The sequence below is a fragment of the Microcaecilia unicolor genome, chromosome 7, assembly GCF_901765095.1.
Source record: "Microcaecilia unicolor chromosome 7, aMicUni1.1, whole genome shotgun sequence".
Taxonomy (NCBI): Eukaryota; Metazoa; Chordata; class Amphibia; order Gymnophiona; family Siphonopidae; genus Microcaecilia; species Microcaecilia unicolor.
This window is the reverse complement of record NC_044037.1, coordinates 113,172,989-113,191,901: the sequence shown is the minus strand read 5'-3', so window position 1 is coordinate 113,191,901 and position 18,913 is coordinate 113,172,989. Positions and strand designations below refer to the sequence as shown.

Genomic DNA, 18,913 nt, shown 5'->3' with positions numbered 1-18,913 from the left:
AACTGCGCTTACTAAAGTCTCCAATGACCTATTACTGGCTAAATCCAGAGGTCAATATTCCATCCTCATTCTTCTTGATCTTTCCGCTGCTTTTGACACTGTCGATCACAGCATACTTCTCGATACCCTGTCCTTACTTGGATTCCAGGGCTCTGTCTTTTCCTGGTTCTCTTCCTACCTCTCCCTCCGCACCTTTAGTGTTCACTCTGGTGGATCCTCTTCTACTTCTATCCCTCTGCCTGTTGGCATACCTCTGGGTTCTGTTCTTGGTCCCCTCCTCTTTTCTATCTACACTTCTTCCCTTGGTTCATTAATCTCATCCCATGGCTTTTCCTACCATCTCTATGCTGATGACTCCCAAATCTACCTTTCTACCCCTGATATCTCACCTTGCATCCAAACCAAAGTTTCAGCGTGCTTGTCTGACATTGCTGTCTGGATGTCTCAACGCCACCTGAAATTAAAAATGACCAAAACTGAGCTTCTCATTTCCCCCCCCCCCCCAAACCCACTTCCCCGCTCCCCCCGTTTTCTGTTTCTGTTTATGGCTCTCTCATTCTCCCTGTTTCCTCAGCTCGAAACCTTGGGGTCATCTTTGACTCTTCTCTCTCCTTCTCTGCTCATATCCAGCAGATCACCAAGACCTGTCGTTTCTTTCTTTACAACATCCGTAAAATCCGCCCCTTTCTTTCCGAGCACTCTACCAAAACCCTCATCCACACCCTTGTCACCTCTTGTTTAGACTACTGCAATCTGCTTCTTGCTGGCCTACCACTTAGTCACCTCTCCCCTCTCCAGTCGGTTCAAAACTCTGCTGCCCGTCTCGTCGTCCGCCAGGGTCGCTTTACTCATACTACCCCTCTCCTCAAGACCCTTCACTGGCTCCCTATCCGTTTTCGCATCCTGTTCAAACTTCTTCTACTAACCTATAAATGTACTCACTCTGCTGCTCCCCAGTATCTCTCCACACTCGTCCTTCCCTACACCCCTTCCCGTGCACTCCGCTCCATGGATAAATCCTTCTTATCTGTTCCCTTCTCCACTACTGCCAACTCCAGACTTCGCGCCTTCTGTCTCGCTGCACCCTACGCCTGGAATAAACTTCCTGAGCCCCTACGTCTTGCCCCATCCTTGGCCACCTTTAAATCTAGACTGAAAGCCCACCTCTTTAACATTGCTTTTGACTCGTAACCACTCGCCTCCACCTACCCTCCTCTCTTCCTTCTCGTTCACATTAATTGATTTGATTTGCTTACTTTATTTTTTTTTTTTTTGTCTATTAGATTGTAAGCTCTTTGAGCAGGGACTGTCTTTCTTCTATGTTTGTGCAGCGCTGCGTACGCCTTGTAGCACTATAGAAATGCTAAATAGTAGTAGTAGTAGAAGTAGTATCATCCACACATTGCTCAGCTCGATGGCTAAGCTTGAGCATGTCTGCCAGAAGCTCTTTTCCCAGCGTGGCTACATCAGCGCATGTTGCAGCGATTTCATTCTTGATGTCTACCAGCCAACTTTTAATCTCATTCATCGTCATGACCAAAGGGACTCCGCTGCTTTGGGAGTTAGAAGGCACTGTTGAGGCCCCACCACACTGTACTAATGCCGCCATATTTTCTTCCTCCTACTGGGCCTGAGAGGTGCTTTGGTAGGCAAACTCTTGGAGGTTGGTATGCTTCTTTTTACACATCTCAGCTAGCAAACTAGGCTCTTCAGTAATCACCAAGCACTGTGTCCGGTCAAAATCAATGTTTGAATGGTAGAAAAGGGATGATTCCTTCAGATTTGTGAGGAGATATGGGCTTAAGCATCCATTCGGCCCACTGACATCACTTCCTCCAGGGTAACATTTGTAATGGGTATAATAATTTAGGAAAGAGAACCATCTTGAACAAGGTACAGTTTGTGTTAAAGGAAGGTCCTTCTATGGATCCAATTGTTTATGAAACTTGTCAACCACAACCTCATATTTAATTTGTATACAGATCAGGTCTTCTATACCCCCAAATATTTCAACCAATTCAACTCCCACCTCAGTGGGAAAACACCCTTTCATTGGCCAGGGAGACAGAGGTCTAAGGGTATTGCCAGTGATTTTTCAAAACTGACCGTGAGCCCCATCAAGCACTCAGATTGTTCAAACAGTGCAATCACTGCTGATATGGTATGTCACGGAGTGGGGAAGGTGAGCCCTTGGGCCATAGCAAGGTTGGTACCACCTGTACAATGCAAGCGCAGCACAGGCCCTCGCTGATGCTGCCATCAGACAAAGACCAGGATAGGTCACAGGCAGACATGACCTGAACCAGGACTAGGGTCTAGAGAAGCAAGGTCAGGAGCAGGCCACAAGTCAAGGCAGGCAGTGAGCAGACATAGATAGGAACAGTCCAGAGGCCAAGGCAGGCAGCAAGCAGATGAAGTCAGGAGTGTTAATCTGATCGTGAGCCCTTGTGCCTAGGCCGAGGCTAGGAAGGAGCTTGGCCAAGGTCTAGGGTAGACCAATCAGGCACTAAGCAATAAAACGGGCCACAAAGCCCCGCACACTCAGAACAATCAACAAGCGCCACCAGGATAGAGAGAGAGACTAATCAGGCGGGCCGCAAGGCCGATCCGGAACCCACTCGTACAGAGTCCAACCGTATGGGCCACAAGGCCAAACTGGAACTGAATCATACACTAGGGAAGGGAAAAGGACAATGAGGGGTCCCCGAAGGGACTGGAGCACAAGCAGCACACACCGCACCAGTCAGTGACACAAAAGGAAGGACAACAGACAAAACTGGCGGATACAGACACTGACCAGAGGGAGAGAATACAAACAAAAGCTATACAGTAACTCAGGTAGCGGAGGGCAAAGCCCACAGGGAAAAAGGGAAAACCGGGGGCAGAATGGGACACTATAGACATGGAACCTACAAGAGCGAAGCTCCACAAGAATGGCTGAACAGGGAAAACAGACTGAAGGGAAAGGCTGCTTTCAAATATAGGGACAGGAAAGAAGCGAACACACCAGAGTACAGAAAGGGATAAGGCAGACACCAGAAAAAGGCTGCCTAAAAGAGGCAGGGCTCACGGAAGGCAAATACCAAGCACTGCACATAAAGGGTTAACACTGAGTAAAGGGAAACTAAACAAACAAGGCAGGAATGAGCTTAACATGACAGAAAGGCTGCCTAACAGAGGCAGGGAAAAACGAGGCAGAGGACAGACCCTGCTGCACTGCAGAGAAGAGATCAAGGACACGCTTGTAACAACCAGCACACATACACAGAGATCACAAACAAAAGGAGAGCAAGCAAAACTCCTCAAAATACACACTGTGCCACGAGCACAGACAGAGTAAGAGAAACAGAGCTCAGCTGACAGAAAAGCAAAGTTTCTTACCTAAAGCAGGTATTCTCTGAGGACAGCAGGCTGGATATTCTCACATATGGGTGACGTCTCGTCGGCCCCGGAGGATTTTTAGTAAAAATCTACAAAAGTCTCTGGAGCGTTCCACCACGCGTGGCACTCCCACTGCGCATGCACGCACGTAGTTTCCCCGCCCGTCTCACGGTCACGCTCCTCAGTTGAATCCAATAGATGAAAAGAAAATCAACTCCAAAGGGGAGGAGGGAGGGTTTGTGAGAATATCCAGCCTGCTGTCCTCGGAGAATACCTGCTTCAGGAAAGAAACTTCGCTTTCTCCGAAGACAAGCAGGCTGATATTCTCACATGTGGGGTATCCATAGCCCCCAGGCTCACTCAACACAACAAACATTGGTCAATTGTACCTCGCAACGGCGAGGGCATAACAAAGATTGACCTGAAACAAGAAACATCTAACTGAGAGTGCAGCCTGGAACAGAATAAAAATGGGCCTAGGAGGGTTGGAGTTGGATTCTAAACCCCAAACACAGGGCCGTGCCTAGGGTCTCTGGTGCCCCCCTGCAGACTATCGGTTGGTGCCCCCCCCCCCCCCCCATCCAGCAGAGCAGGAACAGAAGGGAGCAGGCAAGTAAGCCGGACCTCAGGAAAAAATAGCACTGTATGTATCCCTCATTGATAAGTCTCTGACTCTAAAGTTTAGCAATTTCATTAAAGCAAAATGTATTTTCACATATCACATCCTATCCAAGGAGAATGTTTTATATATGTCACCCGTCTGTGGTAAAACTTCACACAGTATCAAAATACCTCTAATATGTAGTCGTGCCAGCCGAGGAAACTAACTGTGCTCAGCTCACAAGAGACAGAGTGAACATAAAATAAAACTTCATCCTTAAAAGATAATATCGGATGAATGCATGAAGGTGAATATGAATTCCTGTGAATGGAATCAATTTGATTTACAATAAATCCAGATACTACTCCCTCATATATATAACAAAAAATTATTTAAGTGGAATGGAATTGTTTGACTGTACTGGTAAACAAAAAGAAATACTCTATTGCATTCTAATCTCCTTTGCACCAAAGGATATAATTCAGATCAAACATTTATCTCTGATCAACTATCTCAGATCAAATATTTATTTCAGATCAAATATTAAGGTTTCCTTGCTTACAGTCACTTAAATCTACCTAGCCTTTATATAGCTTATAGGATTTAAACACTCTTAAACTGAAATTCACCCTTTTCTATTCTTCATAAACTTCAAGTAATCCTGAAATATTCAGATCCTTTTCTCACTAGAGAAACTTCAATCGCCACCAATCTCTTTTCACTTATATTTTCTCATTTACCACAATCAGGCACTCTTTTATAACTTCAGTCAACAAACACAGGAAGTCACAGCTGGATGTCTCTCTTGGCAAAGGACAGCTCTCACTCTGTTCACTTCCCGGGCAGATTTCTTAACAGAAGCTGATCATCCAATCAGAGAGCTCTATTTGAATGCAGATTAACATACAGACACTCATGGGAATGTTTAGTGAAAAACACCGGACTAATTTGCATATGATTTAAACAAATCTGAGCATATGACAACCAAGTACAGACTCCCAGCACCTGAATTCTGCAATTAGATTTAAGGCAAATACTTTTAAAACTTTTTTTTAGCACTTTTAAAATTTCAGGTTCTCTTTAATTTGAATGCTGTTTCAAGCTCTGAAACTCACCCTGACTGAGGAGCTAGCCCCAAACCGAAGCATAAATAGCAATCTGGTTGTATTCTTACGTAACTTGAAGAGCGTGCCTGCCTCAATTAATACTGCTCCTTTGCATGAAAAGGGGAGGGCAGCGGAGATAGGAGAATCACAAGTTCAGGTGAAAGATTTTGCAAGTGATTTTCACCTATAGGTCAGCTGCACCTCTAACCCTATAATACTTTAAACAGGACATCTAGGTAACCACAGGGTAGCAACCTGCTTAAAGTAAGTTCTGTTTGGGTTCACCCCTATATTTTACAATTTTTCCCTTCTTGGCAGTTTGATCCAGGACACCTAGCTGAAGATAGGGTAGCTATCTGCTCAGCCATAATTCTTTTTTTTCCCTTTACAATAAGCTCTTATGCCTCTAAGTTTCTTACTTTAACATCCTCCTTCAATCTTCAGCTGTCTCCACTACCCCTACACGGCCCTGCCCAAACAGATTTTGCAGCACCGACTGCCCAAACCGACTGTCGCATCGGCTATCCTGCTGAAGGCAGTAGTGAGATGTGAATGTGTGGAATGATGACCACGTCGCAGACTTGCAGATCTCTTCAATAGTGACTGACCTCAGATGAGCCACTGACGCAGCCATGGCTCTAACATTATGAGCCATGACATGGCCCTCTAAAGTCAGCCCAGCTTGGGCATAAGTGAAGGAAATGCAGTCTGCTAGCCAATTAGATATGGTGCGTTTCCCGACAGCAACTCCCCTCTTGTTGGGATAAAAAGAAATAAACAACTGGGCTAGGGTTACCATATGGCTCCAGAAAAAGGAGGACGGATTGTGCCAGCCGGGTTTTACTTCCATTGCTTTCCATTGAAAGCAATGGAAGTAAAACCCGGCTGGCGCAATTGCTTTCCATTGAAAGCAATGGAAGTAAAACCCGGCTGGCTCAATCCGTCCTCCTTTTTCTGGAGCCATATGGTAACCCTAAACTGGGCGGACTGTCTGTGGGGGCTTGTCCTCTCCACGTAAAAGGCCAATGCTCTTTTGCAGTCCAAAGTGTGCAGCTTGCTTTCGCCAGGACTTGTATGAGGACGGGGGAAGAATGTTGGCAAGACAATTGACTGGTTCAGATGGAACTCCGACACCACCTTTGGCAAGAAGTTAGGGTGCGTGTGGAGGATTACTCTGTTATGATGAAATTTAAGATAAGGAGCATGAACCACTAGAGCCTGAAGCTCACTGACCCTACAAGCTGAAGTAACCGCCACCAAGAAAATGACCTTCCAGGTCAAGTACTTCAGATGGCAGGAATTCAGTGGCTCGAAAGGGGGTTTGATCAGCTGGGTGAGAACGACATTGAGATCCCATGACACTGGAGGAGGTTTGACAGGGGGCTTTGACATGAAGCGAACAACTAAAGGCTGTCCAGAGATACGCTGACCTTCTACACGTTGATGGTAAGCATTAATTGCACTAAGGTGAACTCTTACGGAGTTGGTCTTGAGACCAGACTCTGATAAATGCAGAAGGTATTCAAGCAGGGTCTGTGTAGGACAAGAAAGGTGATCTAGGGCCCTGCTGTCACACCAGACGGCAAACCTCTTCCATTTAAAAGAGTAACATCTTTTAGTGGAATCTTTCCTGGAAGCAAGCAAGACTCGGGAGACACCCTCAGAAAGACCCAAGGAGGCAAATTCTAAGCTCCCAACATCCAGGCCGTGAGAGCCAGAGACTGGAGGTTGGGATGTAGAAGCGCCCCCTCGTTCTGAATAATGAGAGTTGGAAAACACTCCAATCTCCACATAAGTACTGCCACGCTGGGAAAAGACCAAAGGTCCATCAAGCCCAGCACTCTGTCTCCGACAGCGGCCAATCCAGGCCCCAAGAACCTGGCAAAACCCCAAAATTTAATAACGACCAATGGACTTTTCCTTCAGGAATCTGTCCAGACCCCCTTTAAACTCAGCAAGGCCAGCTGCCGTTACTACCTTCTCTGGCAATGAGTTCCAGAGTCTAACCACGCGCTGAGTAAAGAAAAACTTTCTCCAATTTGTTTTAAACCTACCACATTCTAATTTCATCTTGTGTCCCCTGGTTCTATTATTGTTAGAAAGCGTAAACAAATGCTTTACATCTGTCTGCTCTACCCCACTCATTATTTTGTACACCTCTATCATATCACCCCTCAGCCGCCTTTTCTCAAGGCTAAAGAGTCCTAGCCTTCGTATCCTCTCCTCGTAAGGTAGTCGTCCCATCCCTTTTATCATTTTCGTCGCCCTTCTCTGCACCTTCTCCAATTCCTTTATATCTTTTTTGAGATGAGGCGACCAGAACTGAACATAATACTCCAGGTGCGGTCGCACCATGGAGCGATATAACAGCATTATAACATCCTCATGCTTGTTTTCCATCCCTTTTCTAATAATACTCAACATTCTGTTTGCCTTCTTAGCCGCTGCAGCACATTGAGTGGAAGATTTCAACGTCCTATCCACGATGACTCCCAGATCCCTTTCTCGGTCCATAACTCCTAAAGCGGAACCTAGCATGACATAGCCGTAATTCGGGTTCCTCCTTCCCACGTGCATCACTTTGCACTTGTCAACGTTGAACTTCCACGGTTCTTTGGAGGACAACTCCAGAAGAAGAGGGAACCAGATCTGACGCGGCCAGAAGGGAGCGATCAGAATCATGGTTCCACGATCTTGCTTGAGTTTCAGCAAAGTCTTCCCCACCAGAGGTATGGGAGGACACGCATACAGAAGGCCTGTCCCCCATTGAAGGAGGAAGGCATCCGACACTAGCCTGCCGTGGGCCTGAAGTCTGGAACAGAACTGAGGGACCTTGTGATTGAGTTGAATGGCAAAAAGATCCACCGAGGGGGTGCCCCACTCTCGGAAAATGTTTCTGGCTACAGCCATATTCAGCGACCACTCGTGAGGCTGCATTATCCTGCTCAACCTGTTGGCCAGACTGTTGTTTACGCTTGCTAGATAAATGGCTTGGAGAAACATGCCATGTTGGCGAGCCCAAAGCCACATCTGCACGGCCTCCTGACACAGAGGGCGAGATCTGGTGCCCCCTTGCTTGTTCGTGTAGTACATCGCAACCTGATTGTTTGTATCAGAATAATTTGGTTGGATAGCCGATCTCTGAAAGCCTTTAGAGCATTCCAGATCGCTCGCAACTCCAGGAGGTTGATCTGAAGATGCTTTTCCTGAAGGGACCAAGCTCCTTGAGTATGAAGCCCATCTACATGCGCTCCCCACCCTAGGAGGGATGCATCTGTCATCAGCACTTTTTGTGGCTGAGGAATTTGGAATGGGCACACCAAAACCAGATTGGATTGAATTGTCCACCACTGAAGGGAATTCCAAAAGTTGATGGACAGCTGGATCACATCCTTTAGATTCCCTGTAGCTTGATACCACTGGGAAGCTAGGGTCCACTGAGCTGATCTCATGTGAAGACGTGCCATGGGAGTTACATGAACTGTGGAAGCCATGTGCCCCAGAAGTCTCAACATCTGCTGAGCTGTGATCTGTTGAGACACTTGAACCTTGGAGACCAGAGACAGAAGGTTGTCTGCTCTTGGCTCAGGAAGATAGGCACAAGCTGTCTTCGTGCACAACACAGCCCCTATGAATTCCAATTTTTGAACCGGGTGGAGATGGGACTTTGGGTAATTGATGACAAACCCTAGTAGTTCCAGCACTTGAATAGTCATCCGCATGGACTGCAAAGCTCCTTCCTGGGAGGTGCTCTTCACCAGCCAATCGTCGAGATAAGGGAACACATGCACTCCCAGTCTGTGTAGAGACGCTGCAACAACTGCCAGGCACTTGGTAAATACCCTGGGCGCAGACGCCAAGCCAAAAGGCAGCACACAGTACTGAAAATGCTGTGTTCCCAGCCGAAACCACACATACTTCCTGTGAGCAGGAAGTATCGAGATGTGGGTATAAGCATCCTTTAAGTCCAGAGAGCATAGCCAATCATTTTCCTGAATCATGGGAAGAAGGGTGCCCAGGGAAAACATCCTGAACTTTTCTCGAACCAGATATTTGTTCAGGCCCCTTAGGTCTAGGATGGGATGCATCCCCCCTGTCTTCTTTTTCACAAGGAAGTACCTGGAATAGAATCCCAGCCCTTCTTGCCCTGGTGGAACGGGCTCGACCGCATTGGCGCTGAGAAGGGCGGAGAGTTCCTCTGCAAGTACCTGCTTGTGTTGGGAGCTGAAAGACTGAGCTCCCGGTGGGCAATTTGGAGGCTTGGTTTCCAGATTGAGGGTGTATCCTAACTGGACTATTTGAAGAACCCACCGGTCAGAGGTTATCAGAGGCCACCTTTGGTGAAAATATTTTAACCTCCCCCCGACAGGCAGATTGCCCGCCACGGACACATTTATGGTGGCTATGCTCAACTGGAGCCAGTCAAAAAACCCATCCCTGGTTTTTGCTGGGGAGCTGCAGGGGCCTGTTTAGGTGTATGCTGTTGACGAGAACGAGCGTGCTGTGGCAGAGCCTGAACCGGCTGTTGAGAAATAGGAGTGTACTTACGGCCCCTAGAGGTGTAAGGCGCACTTCTCTTCCCTTTAAAAAACTTCCTAGATGAGGAAGCGGATGCAGAAGGCGCCCGGCGGGAGAGAGAGTCCATAGCGTTATCACGCTGATAGAGATGATCAATCAACTCTTCGACCTTCTCACCGAAAAGATGATCCCCCCCGGCAAGGGATAGCCGCAATTTTCTGCTGAGTTCGTTCCTCCAGGTTAGAGGCACGCAGCCATGAGAGTCTGCGCATCACTATACCCATAGCAGAAAATCTGGATGTCACATCGCAAGTATTGTAAATGCCCCTAGACAGGAACTTGCGACACACCTTCTGCTGCCTGACCACTTGGCGAAAAGGCTCGGCCTGCTCCGGTGGGAGTGCATCAACCAAGCTCTCAAGCTGCCACACTGAGTTCCGCAAATGAATGCTCGTGAAGAGCTGGTATGACTGAATTTTGGAAGCGAGCATGCCAGCCTGATTCGCCTTCCTCCCAAAAGAATCCAAGGTTCTATGTTCTCGACAGCAAGCAGATGAAGTCAGGAACAGGCCAGAGGGTGGTTCTTAAAACCAAACAAATGCACATTCATACTGGCTAAGCATGCTTTTATATGTTTGTCTAGCAAATTATTTTGGCAATGACTCCATATGTAAAGCCCAGAGAAAAGCCTTTATATAATAATCTCCATAATGTAAATAGTTAAAGATATTAAAGTAGTTTAGAGCAAAGACATTAAAACTATGAAGAAATTATTGAAAAAAATGCACGAAAAAAATTTGTGACAAAAAATGTTCATTTTTCCAGTTGTTTTATTTAACAGATTGATAATTTTGTATTTTGGTTTTAAATGAAAGCAGATTTCCTCACCTGCACTGCCTCATCATATTATAAGTACAACATAGGTAGTAGCAGAACTGTAAGGCTTGCTCTCAGAATGTTTCTTGTAGCCCTGTGATTAATTGCTAGAGTCATTACATCCAGTCAAGCTTATTTTAGAAGCCATATTTGTGATTTACATGTGTAAATATTAGCATTTACACATGTACATCAAACATTGAAAATCCAATTTTAGAAAGCTGGGATTTACACATGTAGATTGCCATATGAGTATATGGCAAGGGGACGTGGCTTGGGTGGAACTAGGGCAGGATCAAAAAATACATCTATAACCTCCATTTCAGAAGGGGAATGCATGGTCTATGATCACAGAGCTCAGTGTCATGATTTATAGCTGCTCCTGGTTATGTATTGGTTTTGTAATAGTGCTCATTTTGGACAGCACTTTACAGGAGGGATTAGGGAAGGTTGTCCCCTTAATCTCCCAGTGTTTCTGCCTCTCCCCCCCACCAAACTGATAATGCTGAATGATTGCGGGATCTATAATTTGGGAGCATTCAGACATGTAGGTTTCCAAAATGGCAGATATACATGTCTAAATGTCGGCACTTACACTTCTAGGTGTGAAATACCAACTTATATGTGCAAGTGCCCACACTTAGATGTGTATGTTGCCTAGTTGCCTCCTTTGATGTTTTAGATATCAACAATTTAAAATGGTTGCTTCCACTACATGTAGCCACAACATACACGTGCATGCCTGCATGTATTTTAGAAAATGCTCTATGTCGGCAGATCATTTTCTAAAATACTGCTGGAATTGTATATGTCCTGACCTGGACATATCAATGCTGATCCTACATTCTCTCTAAAATGGGTCTTTATATGTAATGAGCATCAATGACTGGCGCTGAAACATGAATGATTAACTGCTCTTTCTCTTTACAGAAAATAAAGAATTTTGTTGAAAAGTGAGTACAACTGAAATCCTGTTAATCAACTCTTCTGGTATGATATGGGAAATGAGTAAAAGAGACAGAGTAAGACAAATGATTAGAATTATTAGAGAAGAACAGAGAATGAAACTCAGAGAGAGAAAAAAAGAAAGTTTATATGAAAGCAGTAAGCTCTATTGACCATTCTGTTGAATCATGCTTTGGAGAAAGAAGTGATTCTTTAGGACTAAAGATGACAGGCTCATTTTCGAAAGAGAAGGACCCCCATCTTTCAACACAAATCGGAAGATGGGCATCCTTCTCACAGGGTCGCCCAAATCGGTATAATCGAAAGCCGATTTTGGGCAACCAAAGTTCATGGGGGCGTGTCGGAGGCGTAGCAAAGGCGGGACTTGGGTGTGCCTAACACATGGACGTCCTCGACCCATAATGGGAAAAAAATGGCGTCCCTGACGAGCTCTTTTACGACTTTACCTGGTCCTGTTTTTCTTACGACCAAGGCACAAGAAGGTGTCTGAACTGACCAGATGACCACCGGAGAGAATCGGGGATGACCTCCCCTTACTCCCCCAGTGGTCACTAACCCCCTCCCACCCTCAAAAAATATCTTTAAAAATATTTTGTGCCAGACTCTATGCCAGCTTCAAATGTCGTATGCAGGTCCCTGGAGCAGTTTTAATGGGTGCAGTGCACTTCAGGCAGGCGCACCCAGGCCCATCCCCCCTACCTGTTACACTTGTGGTGGTAAATGTGAGCCCTCCAAACCCCACCAGAAACCCACTGTACCCACATCTAGGTGCCCCCCTTCACCCGTAAGGACTATGGTAGTGGTGTACAGTTGTGGGTAGTGGGGTTTGGGGGGCTCAGCACACAAGGTAAGGGAGCTATGTACCTGGGAGCAATTTATGAAGTCCACTGCAGTGCCCCCTAGGGTGCCCGGTTGGTGTCCTGGCATGTCAGGGGGATCAGTGCACTACGAATGCTGGCTCCTCCCACGACCAAAGGGCTTGCATTTGGTCATTTCTGAGATGGGCGTCCTTGGTTTCCATTATCGCTGAAAATCAGAAACGACCAAGTCTAGGAACGACCATCTCTAAGTGCGACCTAAATTTCAAGATTTGGGCGTCCCCGACCGTATTATCGAAACGAAAGATGGGCATCCATTTTGTTTCGATAATATGGGTTTCCCCGCCCCTCCACTGGGTCATTTTGCGAGGACGTCCTCAGCAAAACTTGGGCGACCCTTTCGATTATGCCTCTCTATATGTCATCTAGTTCTATAAAAATAGGGAGAAGACTTGTAATTACTGGCCAGTTAGTCTAGTCTCAGTGGTGGAGTACCTACTACAAGAATAGTGGGTGGAATGTCATGAATCAGGTGGGTTCCAGGAACCAAAGCAACGTGGTTTTATTAGAGGAGGATCATGTCTAACAAATTTGATCATTTTTTAATTTAGAGCCTGATTTATTAAAATTCTTATTCTATTCTTTGATTGTGTGATATAGGTTAGTGAATCAAGCCCTGAGTGACTAAAAATTAAATCAAGGACGAGCAATCCATGTACCTGGATTTCAGTAAAGCTTATCACTGTTCCACAGTGAAGACTTATTAATACTTTGAATAGCTACAAGTTGAATCTTAAGATGATGGGCTACATTAGACACTGGTTCAATAATAGACAAGAAAGAGTAGTGATAGATGGTATTTACTCCAACAACAAAAAAAGGGATTATCAGCAGTGTGCTTCAGGAATCAGACCTATGGCCAGTTCTTTTCAATATGTTTGTGAGTAATATTGCAGAAGAGCATGTAGAGGTCTGGGGGTGGGGGGGGGGGGGGGAGGGGGTTGGGGGAGAAGGGGTTGCCAAAGGAGATAGAGTTATAGAGTTGGCACTTTAAATGGAGCCCACAAAATGAGGAGCTCTCTGAGAAACTTCAAAGAGTGGTCCATTGCTTGCCAGCTAAAACTGTAGGCACTGATAGTATGACAGATAATCACTCAGATAGCAATTATTCTGGACTCGTATGATTAGAGATATGAGAGCACCTAAGTGACCCTTAGGTCTAAGCCAGGCTGTCCCCAATGAAGGAATGATGCCAATGTGGAAATATATATTATTTATTATATATATGAAAATAAAATATATGGCAAGCAAGATATAAAAATACTGAGCACAAAATACTTATTATTACACAAAATAGATATATGAATGTATGTAGGTACAGTGCAATCCGCTTAAGTGTAAGGGTCTGGGACCAAAGAAATGCATGCAGTTAACCAGAGCGTGCACTTAACCATAAGTACATAAGTATTGCCATACTGGGAAAGACCAAAGGTCCATCAAGCCCAGCATCCTGTTTCCAACAGTGGCCAATCCAGGTCACAAATACCTGGCAAGATCCCAAAAAGTACAAAACATTTTACACTGCTTATCCCAGAAATAGTAGATTTTCCTTTAGGAAGCCGTCCAAACCTTTTTTTAAACTCCGCTAAGCTAACCGCCTTTACCACATTCTCTGGCAACGAAATCCAGAGTTTGATTACACGTTGAGTGAAGAAATATTTTCTCCGATTACTTTTAAATTTACTACATTGTAGCTTCATCGCATACCCCCTAGTCCTAGTATTTTTGGAAAGCGTGAACAGATGCTTCACATCTACCCGTTCAACTCCACTCATTATTTTATAGACCTCTGTCATATCTCCCCTAAGCCGCCTTTTCTCCAAGCTGAAGAGCCCTAGCCGCTTTAGCCTTTCCTCATAGGGAAGTCATCCCATCCCCTTCATCATTTTCGTCGCCTTTCTCTGCACCTTTTCTAATTCCACTATATATTTTTTGAGATGCGGCGACCAGAATTGAACACAATATTCGAGGTGGGGTCACACCATGGAGCGATACAAAGGCATTATAACATCTTCATTTTTGTTTTCCATTCCTTTCCTAATAATACCTAACATTCTATTTGCTTTCTTAGCCACAGCAGCACACTGAGTAGAAAGTTTCAACGTATCATCAATGACGACACCTAGATCCCTTTCTTGGTCCGTGACTACTAATATGCAACCTTGCATGACGTAGCTATAATTCGGGTTCCTCTTTCCCACATGCATCACTTTGCACTTGCTCACATTAAACGTCATCTGCCATTTAGACGCCCAGTCTCCCAGTCGTGTAAGGTAAGGTCCTCTTGTAATTTTTCACAATTCTCCCGCGATTTAACGACTTTGAATAACTTTGTGTCATCAGCAAATTTAATTACCTCACTAGTTACACCTGTATCTAGGTCATTTATAAATATGTTAAAAAGCAGCGGTCCCAGCACAGAACCCTGGGGAACCCCACTAACTACCCTTCTCCTTTGAGAATACTGACCATTTAACCCTACTCTCTGTTTTCTATCTTTTAACCAGTTTTTAATCCACAATAGAACACTACCTCCTATCCCATGACTCTCCAATTTCCTCTGGAGTCTTTCATGAGGTACTTTGTCAAACGCCTTCTGAAAATCCAGATACACAATATCAACCGGCTCCCCTTTATCCACATATTTGTTCACCCCTTCAAAGAAATGTAGTAGATTGGTGATGCAAGATTTCCCTTCACTAAATCCATGTTGACTTTGTCTCATTAATCCATGCTTTTGAATATGCTCTGTAATTTTGTTCTTAATAGTCTCTACCATTTTGCCCGGCACCGACGTCAGACTCACCGGTCTATAATTTCCCGGATCTCCTCTGGAACCTTTTTTAAAAATCGGCATTACATTGGCCATCCTCCAATCTTCCGGTACCACGTTTGATTTTAAAGATAAATTACATATTTCAGTTCTATCAGTACTCTGGGATGAATACCATCCGGTCCAGGAGATTTGTTACTCTTCAGTTTGTAGAACAGCCCCATTACATCCTCCAGGTTTACAGAGAATTCATTCTCCGACTCGTCAGCTTCAAATACCATTTCCGGCACCGGTATCCCACCCAAATCTTCCTCGGTGAAGACCGAAGCAAAGAATTCAGTTAATCTCTCCGCTATGGCTTTGTCTTCCCTGATTGCCCCTTTTACTCCTTGGTCATCTAGCGGTCCAACCGATTCTTTTGCCGGGTTACTGCATTTAATATACCTAAAAAAATTTAAAGTTAAACGCTAACGTATTTGATTTCCTATGTATACTTACTTCAAAGCTAATATCAAATCTGATCATATTATGATCACTGTTATCAAGCGGCCTCAGCACCATTACCTCCCGCACCAGATCATGCGCTCCACTAAGGACTAGGTCTAGAATTTTTCCTTCTCTCGTCGGTTCCTGTACCAGCTGCTCCATAAAGCTGTCCGTGATTTCATCACGGAATTTTACTTCCCTAGCGTGCCCCGATGTTACATTTACCCAGTCAATATCGAGGTAATTGAATTGTGTTGCCCAGTTTGTTTGCGTCCCTAATTCCCTTTAACATTTCTGCATCCGTCTATTCATCCTGGCCAGGCGGACGGTAGTACACTCCTATCACTATCCTTTTCCCCTTTACACATGGAATTTCAATCCACAGTGATTCCAAGAAATGTTTTGTTTCCTGTAGAATTTTCAATCTATTTGTTTCAAGGCTCTCGTTAATATACAATGCAACCCCTCCACCAATTCGATCCACCCTATCACTACGATATAATTTGTACGCCGGTATGACAGTGTCCCACTGGTTAGCCTCCTTCCACCAGGTCTCAGAGATGCCTATTATATCTAATTTTTCATTTAGTGCAATATATTCTAACTCTCCCATCTTATTTCTTAGGCTTCTGGCATTTGCATATAGACATTTCAAACTGTTTGTTGTTCCTATTTACATCATGCTCAGTACTTGACTGTATTAAATTGCTATTGTCTGATTTTTATTTTTATTTAAGGGCACCTGATCTACTACGGTCTCTTTTGCAACCTCACTATCAGGATACCCTATCTTCCCTGTTTTGGTGATATCTTTGGAAGATACCTTATCCCGAACCATGCGCTTTTGAGTGACTGTCGGCCTTCCCCCTGTTTCTAGTTTAAAAGCTGCTCTATCTCCTTTTTAATTGCTGATGCCAGCAGCCTGGTCCCACCCTGGTTAAGATGGAGCACATCCTTTCGGAATAGGCTCGCCCTTCCCCAGAATGTTGCCCAGTTCCTAACAAATCTAAAACCCTTGCACCATCGTCTCATCCATGCATTGAGACTCCGGAGCTCTGCCTGTCTCTTGGGCCCTGAGCGTGGAACGGGTAGCATTTCAGAAAATGCTAGCCTAGAGGATCTTGAGCTTTCTACCTAAGAGCCTAAATTTGGCTTCCAGAACCTCTCTCCCACATTTTCCTATGTCATTGTTCCCACATGTACCAAGACAGCCGGCTCCTCCCCAGCACTATCTAAAATCCTATCTAGGTGACGCATGAGGTCCGCTACCTTCGCACTTCGAATCACCAACTACAACAGCTGTCCTAACCTTTCCCTCCCGGGCAGCACTTGGAGACATGTCCTCGGTGCGAGAGGATAGTACATCCCCTGGTGGGCAGGTCCTGGCTATAGGAGTACTTCCTACTTCACCAGGGTGATGCTCTCCTTCTATGAGACATCCCTCCTCCAAGGTAGCACAGGGGCTACCAGACTGGCGGTGGGACTTCTCTACAACATCCCTGTAGGTCTCCTCTATGTACCTCTCTGTCTCCCTCAGCTCCACCAAGTCTCGGACCCGTTCTCTGAGAGCTAGGAGCTCTTTGCATCGGGCATATACATATGACATCTCACTAACTGGGAGATGATCATACATGTGACACTCAATGGAAAAGACTGGATAGCACCCCTCTCGCTGCTGGACTGCTGACTCCATCTTAGTGTTTTTGAGTTTTTCAATAATTTAAAACTTGCTACAGTATTAAGGATATTAGCCTAATATAAAAGTGCCTTTTAGTTTATATAGTATAATGTATGATTTATGTAGTGTTTTCTTCTTAGATGGTAATGAAATGTATTTAAAACTCTGTAAGAGCACTCCTTGCTTGTTACCCTAATTACAATAACTATAAATGAAGAGTTGTCCTAGAGGTGGCAAGACTAAACTAGACCCTGCAGTGTCTGCTAGATTCTATCTGTTAATGCTGTGGTACAAAGTTTTTAAAACTAAGTGGAAAAGACTATGGAGATTAGTTGATAAAATTGCTGTTTATATTTTTATTTTGCTTAACACTAACCTACAATTCCTCCTTTAAACCCCAATCTTTAAGTTCCCAAAGCACAAAGCAAAATAGCGGTCACTTACCAGAGAAATGTCTTCTTCTCTCGGAACTTCTCAGAAGGAAAGTTCAGTGGGACCTTTCCTCTTTATATAGTTTTGAATCTAAGGGGCCTTTTTTAAACAGGCTCTTTGAAGCTGACTCAGCAACCTATGCAAGTATTCTACTTCCCCACACCTTAATTAACCCAAATAAGCTTGACATCTGGTAAAATTATGTACAGTACTGTTTAGTATTATACGTACAGTATACAGTCTCAGTTAACTGACATTAGGCTTTACTTGAAGTAATCAGTTATAGTCCTCTGTACACTCTTGGTCTGTGAATTCCATAGACTATATCTGCCAGATGGTTAAAAACTGTCATAGCACTGAAATCCAGTGGCCTCCAGATAGGCCCGCACGGTGTTGAGACTCTCCAGTTCTCTTGCAAAAGTGACAGGAGGAGGTTGTTGAATTTCATCAGCATGTGCCTTGCTGCTCATTTCTTCATCTGTTCCATCATCAGCCATTGTTGCCTGCGTGTAGTCGCATTTCTCAACATCAGTGCTATCTTCAGCTGTTTGTAGATCGTAATCAACAGCTACGTAGCGATGGAACTCCTCTTTAGTAACACCAGCTGGTATGTCAATAACCTCTTCATCTGACACGTTTGCAACAGCTGCATCCTCCACATCCTTAACAAAGCTTGCCCGCTTGTAGCAGTTCACAATGGTTGCCTGTGTAACATGATTCCAGGCTTCTTTCTGCATATGTAGGGAATCCAACAGTGATAGATTACGAGCCAGTTCAACAGCATGTTTATCCTTGGCAGTCTGGTCTTCCATAACGCTCATCAGACGACGTAGCACAAGAGCCCGATAACGTTTGAAATTGGCTATTATGCCCTGATCCATAGGTTGGATCAGAGAGGTGGTGTTTGGTGGCAGGAAGACCACCTTGACGTTAGACAGCCTGACATCATCCCTGTGTGCAGCACAATTATCACAAAGCAGCAAAATCTGACGCTTTTGTGCCCGCATTAACTTCTTTAGCCACTGCTTCCAAATTTCCCCCGTCATCCATGAATTTGCATTAGCCTTGTATGACGCAGGAAGTCGCTTAACTTTCTTGAAGCAATGGGGATGTTTGCTCTTTCCAATGACGAGGGGTTCCAACTTCTCACTCCCATCCATATTGCAGCAAAGGAGGATTGTCAGTAGGTCCTTCGATGTTTTACCTCCAGTAGCTTTG

The 18,913-nt window shown here is 44.8% G+C and overlaps 1 protein-coding gene across 2 annotated transcripts in view; it reads left to right on the top strand.

Annotated features, from left to right (window-relative positions):
- The window catches only part of LOC115474844 (zinc-binding protein A33-like), a 112,836-nt gene that overhangs the window by 80,522 nt on the left and 13,401 nt on the right, over window positions 1-18,913 (top strand). For both annotated transcript variants that reach the window (XM_030210538.1, XM_030210537.1), the window contains one exon: window positions 11,413-11,435. In XM_030210538.1, the coding sequence (XP_030066398.1) occupies window positions 11,413-11,435 (23 nt within the window). The remainder of the gene's footprint in view (window positions 1-11,412; window positions 11,436-18,913) is intronic.